This window comes from Epinephelus fuscoguttatus, linkage group LG9 (assembly GCF_011397635.1).
Source record: "Epinephelus fuscoguttatus linkage group LG9, E.fuscoguttatus.final_Chr_v1".
NCBI lineage: Eukaryota > Metazoa > Chordata > Actinopteri > Perciformes > Serranidae > Epinephelus > Epinephelus fuscoguttatus.
The window spans coordinates 36491184-36501212 of NC_064760.1; the positions used below are offsets into that span (position 1 = coordinate 36491184).

At 38.6% G+C, this 10029-nt stretch overlaps 1 protein-coding gene across 1 annotated transcript; it reads right to left on the minus strand.

Moving 5' to 3' along the window:
- Positions 1-65: 65 nt before the first annotated feature.
- Positions 66-9572, minus strand: cenpu (centromere protein U). Its single transcript, XM_049585669.1, has 13 exons — positions 9346-9572; positions 7594-7648; positions 7242-7329; positions 6662-6890; positions 6145-6244; positions 3926-4015; positions 3716-3806; positions 3486-3612; positions 3242-3320; positions 2650-2697; positions 2196-2257; positions 1700-1856; positions 66-1504 (listed from the first exon to the last, which is right to left on the minus strand). Exons 1-13 carry the CDS (start codon positions 9348-9350, stop codon positions 1391-1393), a joined length of 1245 nt encoding a protein of 414 aa, XP_049441626.1. The 5' UTR covers positions 9351-9572; the 3' UTR covers positions 66-1390.
- Positions 9573-10029: the final 457 nt, after the last annotated feature.

Here is a 10029-nt window from a genome sequence, read left to right on the forward strand (position 1 = left end):
TAGACGTGTCAGTACATGTTAAGGAATCCAGAAACCGAAAATACCGTATTTAATGAACATGAGCATTTAATGCGCCTGTCAGAGAAAATTACTCATACAAATGAAACCAGTTTGACTACAAATATTCAATTACACCCCCTAATTAAATTTTATATTCTTCTGTAAGAAAAACACAGGAAAAAAATCCTCTTATTATCATTATTTTTACAATTATTATTTGCATTTGTATTTATAATACTTACAGTATTGATTTTATCTAGCAGTGACTCTAAATCCAAACCTATGATCCAAAAAAAATTCAAGCTGGTTGAGTATTAAAGGGATAGTTCAGTTTTTTTTTAAAGAGGGGTTGTATCAGGTATTTAGCCATAGTCAGTGTATTACTTACAGGAAATGTCTATTGACACACCCACAGTTTGGGGAAAGGGCTTGAGTGCTGACACAGAAGCTCAGCAATACACTGCTGTGGATGGGATCAGCAGCAAAACATATTTTAGCCACCCTCCCAAAAATCCCACCTTATACAATAAATATCAGTTTAGGTGTAAGCTATATTGAGAGTATTACAACTGTTTTACCTTTCAGACAACCCATTCCAACGGGGAAGTTGTCAACAGCTCCACATCTAGCCCCAAATTCCAATGACATAAGCAGTAATTTTGGTTTACCGAACACAGGAGCTGGTGGTCTACCACTGTGTTGATCAGTTAAGACCCTGACACTCCAAGCCAGTGGTCAACCGTTGGTCAAAGTTGGGCCATTGGTGAGCGTCTGCCGACTTTGTCGCAGCTGTGTGTCTCACACCATTACCCCTCGTCGCCCCCTGTTGGTTTGGTGTGCCTGGGCCTTTAGTTAGTTTGTGTTATTGTGTGACTTTGGTGTATAGGGTCAGTTCAGATTCACCAATGTCACACAATAACAAGAAAAATAACTCTGACCAGCAGTTCCTGTGTTCAGCGATGTTAAATCACTATTTTTTTTTTTTTTTAAATCAAGGCAATGTAACTGCTTTAGTTCCCCGATGGAAATTGCTGTCTGTCGGAAAGGTAAAGCAGTGAAAATACTCTAAATGCACTTAAACTGATACTGACTGTTTTAGGTGGGACCTTTTGGATGGTTACAGTATGTTTTATTGCTACTCTATTGACAGCAGTACATTGCTGAGCTTCTGTGTCCGTAGTTCTGCCTGCTTCTCCAAACGGAGGGCGTGTTGACTGCCATCTACAGTAGGTAATACATTGACCATGGATAAGTAACTCATATGACCGCACTTAAAAAAAAAAAAGAAGAAGTATCCCTTTAAGGCTTTAAAGGTTCCAGCAGCCTTAGTATTGCTTATAATATCTTAAGTCTTTATTGTGTGGATTGCATGTTTGTATGACACAGCAAATTATTTCTGAGTCTTATTCTTCGTCAGTCGGTTATTGGTTCCTCCCAGCTGATGCTTCACTGCCTGAATATGCTTGGTCTCCAACAACAGAGCCGGCAAGCTGGACGCTCCATACTGGACAGGAGGAGAAGAGGGAAAAGATTTATTAAAACCCTTGAAAAGCATCAGCTGTGCATTAAGACAAAAAGATTGTATTACTAAAGCTGTGGCCAAGACACATGAGTAACGAGGCAGTATTCAGGTCATGATTTCCATTATTTCTAAAGTCATTATTCACATCATCAGAGCGTGTGTAATGTGTGTGTTTACCTTCTCTTTTGCTTTGGGGTGTTTGTGTCGGTAGTCCAGGTATTGTCTGTTGAGCTCTCTGATGTCATTCAGGAAGGCTTGGCCTCGTCTCAGATCAGCTAATCGGGTTTTAAGTTCAGCTTTCTCTTTCTGCAGCAGCCACACCTGCCTCTCGGCCCTGACCAGTCACACAGTGTAAAGATCATAGTGAGTACTGGGATGGAAACAAACTTTACAGGAATATTTACTTTTGAGGAAAGGCAGGTCAATAATGATTGTTTTTTGCAATGAAAAGATATTTTTGTGTTAATTATGCATCTAACTAGTAACACCATGGATGCCTTAATGGCTAATTATTTTAGAAAGATTTACATTTAGTTTATAGACACAAAATCCTTACATTAATCTCAGTCTGTGGAAATAAAATTGGGGGGTGTGTGTGTGTGTGTGTGTGTGTGTGTGTGTGTGTGTGTGTGTGTGTGTGTGTGTGTGTGTGTGAATCTGAATTCCCTCTCACCTCATTAATTCTTGTTTGGCATTCAACAGCTTCTGTGTCTTTGTACGGATCAAAGAACCCACCTGACACACAGGACAGAGGACATAGTAAACACAGACCATGGTATCTGTAACAAGACTTTTGCTGCATCCAAATCATATACTTTGCACTACAAACACAATATGAGTACTGTCATTAAGCACACTTTTGTGATAAATTAACATTAGAATGTATCAAATCTCATATACTGTATTTAGCATACTAAATGGCATGCTTGTATGGAATTTTGGACACAGTCGGAGTCTAAAGCCATGCTAGCAGCTCTGTGAGGCTAGACATGTGCACACAGTGGTATTTTGTGCTAAATGCATCAGCACAGTAACATGCGCATAATGGCGCTAATGTTAAGTGCATACTGTTTACCATGTTCACTTTCGTAGTGGTGTGTTAGCAAAAACTTAGTCGTCATAGTTACCTTGGCATTTTCTCTTTTTAAAACCTTAAACTCCTTGAAAGAAGAGATCTGGAAGACAAAAAACAGAGAACATACATGAGTTTGATTTAAATTCTGATATTAATCAGCATCATTCACCTCTGTGTCGTAGTATGATCACATTTATTGTTGACTCAATATCACGCTGGTGTCTTAGGGGCTTATTTTCGAGTAAAACACCAAACAACTCATTTCTTTGTGTACCATTTTTTTAGCACATAAAGGTGGTTATAAATTATCAATTTGTTTTTGTGAATCTGCGGTTTAAAATCCAGTGTGTTTAGATCCTAATTGGCACTTTAAATCAACAACACCTTGCAAGAATTCATGCACATTAGCCTTAGCCTGATGATTCAAAAACTGATAAAGCATAGCACTGTCTTCCTGTGTTTCACAACAAACAACTCTTTCACAATGTCACGTGCGACACAATGCTTAAACAGTTTAGAAATTTGTTTGTAATTCTGTCCTAGATTCTCTAATTGGGGGTCTATTTCTTTACACCCTGACTGAGTCAAGTGTATGTTCAGTATATTCATTTATCTCTGGTGAACAACAGTAAATCTAAACTGACCTTTGTCAATAGTTCCTCTTTCACAGTGGAGGAGAAAGAATTGATGGAGTGTTTGACTGCTGCAGACTCCACGGACTCCCTGAAAAACAAACGCACATCAAAACAATGTAACCATCTCTAACTGCAAGATTTGCAAAAGAAATATTAAAATTGTTAACAGAAGTGAGAATAGAAGTATTTATTATATGGTGACATGAAATGGAAGGGTAGATTAGAGGCTACTTGTTTAAATGTCTAAATATACCTGTACTGGTCACAGAAGTCAAGGAAGGCATCCAGCACCACATCTAACTCTGTTCCTCCCTGATGACGACGTCTCTTCTGTCTCTGCTCATCAGTGTTGGCCTTCTCAATTTCTCCAGACGCACTGCCTTCATGTGGAAGAATTAGGTTTCGGTAGTTTAAGTTTCATGAGGAATGGTAAACAGTGATGTCTGACTTTGCAGCGTAGCCTCTTGAGCTCTTTTCCCTTACCTGATGAAGACTTTCTAGATTTAGACTTATCAGATGAAGACTTTTTAGTTGTGCCAAGACTATACACCCTGGCCTTATTTGGACTTGGGCACTTTATAAATAACATAAAGCAAAAAACAAAAACAAACAAAGTTAAGAGTCAGAATGTTGGCCCCATTCCTGTTGATGCTAGGTTCCTGGCTACAACAATCTGTGGAAGTCGCTCCTTACCCAACTCCTGTCCTCATCTAACTCTTCCTCCTCACAGGAGGACAGGACTTTCTTACGTCTCTGCTGGGCGGTGCCAGCGTCAGAGTCCTCCTGGAAAAAAAACAGCATAACACTGCCTCAGTATACTGTAAGTACAGTCTCCACTCAAAGGTGCTGTATGTAACTTTCAACATGTAGTGATCTTTTTTTATTGCCAACAGGTGAACAAACTGTAACGTTACTTAAAAAACCTGACTCTCTTTGTTGCCTATAACAGCCTGTGGACTGATTACTGTAAAGACTTGGGAGGAATTTTTTTAGAAAATCCAAAAGAGTTGACGTTATGTGTGATCCCAAGTGCCTTGCCTGCCTTTAGCTCTGCTACAGCGCCAGCAGTGTACAATACTATCTAACATTAGCTAAGAAATCGAGTCTACAAACGACAACAAACAACCCACCGCAACGCAGTATCCACACATGCTGTGTTCCCATTATATACATTTTGTAGCGACAGCCTGGAGACAGACCTTCAGCAACTCAAATTTGCAGACCAGAGCTGGCCAGTCTGTCTGGTCTGCTCTCCTTCCAGCGATGTAGTATCCTAGTGGTGGGGAGTGAGGCAGAGGGACTGCTGGGTGCAATAGCTAGCTAATCCTTGTTTCATGTGTTGTCTGACAAAAAGTAAATCACCGCCCCCCTGGTAAGAAGAAAAATCCCACAGGAAACATTGACGTGCGAAATATATTGTGATATTGTGGTTTTAGCTGGCTAATGTTAGCTAACGCTAGCTTGCTTGCTTGCTAATGCCGACCAAATGCTAGCTAATGTAGCAAAATACTGTTATGGATGGATAAGGTCTGGGGCTGACCCAAAAAAATTCAAAGCTTCAAAGCTTCATTCGATGGCACGGGATTCGATTGTGAAAAAAAATTCTCCTGTTTTTTTGGGGGGACCTTGGACGCAACACCATCTATGACAAGGAAATAGAAAGCCCGACGTGCAATGAATGGAGACCTATTGTCCTGCTTGAACACAGACAACTAAATTCTTTCAACAATGCGACTCAAAATAATAATAAAATAGATTTTATTGATGTAAAATAATATGCTGATGGTCACATTTTCCACCGGTCCGCTGCGCTCTGAGTCTGGTGTCAGTGACACATGCTGCTCTGGGTTGCGCATCTGTCTGCTTGTGCTGCAGTGCGCACAGCGGGTTTTAATTTTTAGTGTTAAATCAAAAGTCAAACACTACTTATCAGCAACCAGAAGTGTTTTTTTTGTTTGTGAATATTCTTATCTTAATTCTAGGGTTGCAAGAAACTACCTTTTCGCCATAATTTCTAAGTCATTAACTTTTTTGGGGCTTTTTTCTTTTGTTTGTTTTGGCTCAGCCCAGGTGCTTGCTCAAGCCAACAGAGTGCTAGCATGAGCAATGGATTGCTGACTGCAGTGTGGCCACCAGTGTCATTAATAGGGCTGTCAACGAATATTCTAAATTTGAATTTAAATTCGAATTTGAAAAAAAAAATGGACCTTCGAATGTGAAAATTGATATTCGATTGTGGAGAGAAAAAAAACCCACCACCGCAGCTGTCCTCTTTGTGAGTGGGCGTTGGCCTGGGCCGCTGCACTGAAAGCAGTGGACAAGCGGTTCTGCTCCCAGCTGTTGTCTCTGTCACCCGGCTTGACACATCCACATCCATCGCGCAGAAAATAGACCACAGCCGGCCACGGAGCTGCGCAGTGCTTCGAGGCTCTTCGCAGCGCTTCCATGCGTGGTGTGGCCTGACGGGTCAGAGAGGGGGGGGCGAGAGGTCCGCAGTCGTTTATAACATAATGTTATAGATAATTGTTTTGTGTGTTTTAATGTGTAGGTATGTAAATGTTTTCAAAGACGTTTATGTTGAAATAAAAATACCTACAAGTAGTTATGTTTCCTTATATTAATACATATACAAGTATGTTTCCTTGTATTAGTTTGCCCTCTTGTGGACATAATGCGAAAAAAATTCGAATGGTTCGAACCTATGAGTTATTTTTAGAAGGAATATTCGAATGTCATTTTTGAGCAATTTTGACAGCCCGAGTCATTAATAACAAGGCCCTTCTGAAAGTTGCAAACAGAACATTTAACTACTGACACAAGATGTTTGTTTCCCCATTTTTCTCTAATGTTGCTTTCATTATGTCTCCAGTAACACAATTCCAAGTTACTGAAGACATGATTCACTTCTTTACCTTTGACTCTGGGTCACTGGCACTTCCACCTCCTGATTCACTCTTCTTCTTCTTCTTCTTCTTCTTCTTGCCTTTCTTCACCTGCTGATTTTTCACTGGCCTTTTTGGGACACAGAGGCAGATAAATAGTTTAATGGCAAGACAGGATATTAACAAACAGAAAATGCATGGCCAGTGCACCCACATCAGCCAGACTATGATGTGCCACATCATAATTTCTTCAAGTCTCTGTCAGCCTTATCTCTAATCCCTGTCCTGCTCCCCAACAGTCCCTTGGATTTTTATACTGGATTTACTGCACTTAGTGTTTGACCAAGAATAATGGATGTATTTTTGGGGGCAAGTTATGACTGTGTTTATAAATGTGAGTGTTTGTGTGTATATGTATAACTGTATATTTGTTGACACACTGACATGGGTTTATAGGTCTCTATTCAAGAGTATGAAAGAATATGAGCTTTCTTTTTAAATCATTTTATCTATTTTACTCAATAATAGTAATACATTCTTTCTATACCTGATACTTAATTTTCTACACATTTTTCTACTCCTCTTTTTCTTCTCCCCTTCCTCCTCATCCTCTCCGTCTCTCTCTGTCTCCTTCCTCTTCATGGCAGCTCCGCGCTGTTTAACATTACTTTTCGACGTCTGAGGAACTTCCTTTTTCCCAGCTTTTCCCCTTTTCATCCCTCCCTCCTGTGCAACATTTAAGTCTTCCTCCACGGCGGTACTGTGCAGAGGGTTACCTAGACAACACGAGAGTTCTCTGGTGAGCACAGGATTGGTGGTTTGTCATTATGCTAGACTCTAGGGTTACATAAAAGATTTATGAAGAAACAGAGGCAAAGATAAAGAAAAGAGTTTGCCAGTGTAACTGTGAAATCTGCTGCATTAAAATAATACTTTGTCGAAACTACAGCATGAGGTTAGAAGTAGAAAACCTATTACACAATACAATGCACTATTTATCCATTTATCCATTTGGCTTCAACTGGTCCCTTTCAAAAAGGTGTTAAATTCAAATGGTTTGTTGCTTTTTCAAGACTTGAGGAGACACAATGACACTGAGATGGATACAGTACAGTGTAAACATTTACCAGAATCTTTCTGCAGTCCATCCAGGAAGCTAGCTATGTCTATTGCAGACAGGTTGGGAGAATCCATATGATCATTAGATGAACCTTTCTGGATGTGAGCACAACATAGCACAATAAGTATCCAATATTTACAGTCAATTAGGACAGCTTTACAGCAAGGTGTGATAACACAGGTGCAGACATAGACATCAGAATGTTGCATGGAAAATTTCCTGCTTGTGTTTTTAACTGAGAGAAAAAAAACATACAGTTGACAAGGGAATTCCATATTTTCATTCCTTTGAAAAACAAATTATAGGAATTTTCATCAAATCAGTGGAGCAAATATGACAATGACCATTAACCAACTCACCTGACTCTTTTGTTGTGGCACAGGGAGCACTTTAGCTCCTTTGCGCTTTTTGGCACTGTGGAAACAAAGAAGACATGGGCTCTTCATCATTATGAGTCTCAATATTTGCCACCACCAGCAGGTGACACCTACAACCAAACGACTCTTGTTCCCAAGTTGATGAGCATCATCCCTGCTGAAGTAGCACAGTTCCCACCAACTCCAAGCTAGTGTTTGATTTTTGAAAGTGTAATAGAGCCTGAAAATCTAAATCCAATCAAATTTGAGCTAAATTTAATCGAAAATGTAATAAAATCGAATAATGTAATATCTTGACCAATACTGTAATACAAAGTCCTGACTGATACTGTCGTAACATTACCACTAATGTAATACCTTTCACGTGTTTTTTTTTTTTTTTGTTGCAATAAAATGTAATAAAAATATAGTGTGTTTTTTTCCCCTCTTAAATGTAAAGTATGTTGGTTTATAATACTTACAGTGTCATGTTAGACTACTGACAACACTAATATTGGATGCTGATTTTATGTTTTGGTAATGTAAACTAGATCTAGAGTAGATCTTAGATTAGACACCATCAGAGGATGACTAACATTACACAAGTGAACAATGAAGACGTTCAAATTGATACCAGTCATTCTGAGTCTGCACTGATTTTTTGCCTCAGGTGATATCTAGCCTGATCTTATTACTAAGGTTGCAGCTGTATACTGGTTTCAAGATATACTGTGTAATGAAAGTTGACAATTATCACACCGTGAACATCTGCTTATGTATGATATTGAAAGGAAATGAAACTGGATAGAGAATCTCACCTTTAGTTATTGACAAAAGGAAGTTTTGTTTTTTGTTTTGTTTTTTTACATATACTTACATTAAAAATGGTGTCAAGTTTCAATTTTAGAATTAAATGTTTGTTCAACCAAGAAAAAAAAAACTCTTCTGTTTTCTTTAAGGGCCATTCTGACTTAAAATAATAATAATTCTGTAATGCCGTCATACCATGAAACCCTGATGTTTTTTGAGACAGTTATGGTACTGTGAAATCTACTGTTGCAAATCTACTTATGACATCTCTTCTTTGAATTTGAACTTGAGTAAATTGGACCCCCTTTCTTCCTTTAAAAGTAGAAACGTATTGACTTTTACTCAATTACAACCCCAGGGATTATGATAAGGAGGTCCAATCACAGATTTTCTAGTTTTTAACTTGCCTGACTCAAAAAGTTTGAGAACTAAGTTACCACTTAAAAATATTACATTATATATATATATATATATATATATATATAACCATTTCGATCAAGGTAAGTGCAATTTTTATAGAATTTCCGGGGGTTATTTTAAGGAAATTATTTCAACAATGGGGGCTTATTCTGTCAGCTAACTTAGTTTGACCACTTTGTTGTTCTTTTCCTACGCACGTCTTACTCCAAATTATTTTACGTTATTTACGTTACTGAGTGGCGAAAACACGACTTAATTCATTAAGTTGTAGCTTAGCTGGTGTACATGAGTGTACATGCCCAAACTAGCAGCACAAAAGGTGACCCGGCTTGTAAAGCAAGTGTATAACGTTAACGTTACTAATATCATACGTAATGTGTAAAGGTAAATTTCCCAGTAACTTAGGTAAGTAGGGCGACGTCATACTTCTTAAGGAAATGTGACTTTACCAACAAACGAGAATGGTGTGTATCATATATACATATGCTTTTTGCTAACGTATAGCTCATAATTAATCTTTCTCACCTCATTTGGACCCACTTTGGCTCAGCTAAGTAGCGACTTTGTTTTGTAAACACTCCGTAGCTTGGTTGAAACCGCTTCCCGCGAATTGCTTCAAGTTCCGGACTGTACCATTCCAGATAAACAGGGGTGGACGGTAGTACAATTTATTACGACGAAAAATTCAGTTTCAAAATTAAAGTTTGTGAGGATGAAATTAGAACGCGAAATGTTTAATTTTGCCGGGAAATAATATGGATACGTTTTATTTAAAATAAATATTTGCACCGAAAATGTTTAAAAAGGTATCCACCCCCTGCGGATTCGCATAAATGTCGGCCCTACGGGAAGGGAAAGGGTTCAATATTTGTCCTGACCGATCTTTATTTCAAGGGAGCGAAGTATAGCAGAAAAGTCTACATTCCTGAGTTTATAAAGAGCAGCGCAATTAGAAAGTAAGGCCCAAAACACAGACGATTATAGTTCCAGCACCTGAACAAGACAAAATTATGTTTTTTGATTTGTTTTCCCTAGTCCACTGCATAGGAACAATAAAATACATATCAAATATCATCAGGGTACATACGTCCTGACCTGATTAATATCATACATACAGATCTCTTCTTGTAAATATAAAATGACTCACTTCAACTGAACCATACATCTGAATGGTTTTTCTGTACATGATGATGCCAAAGACATGAGATC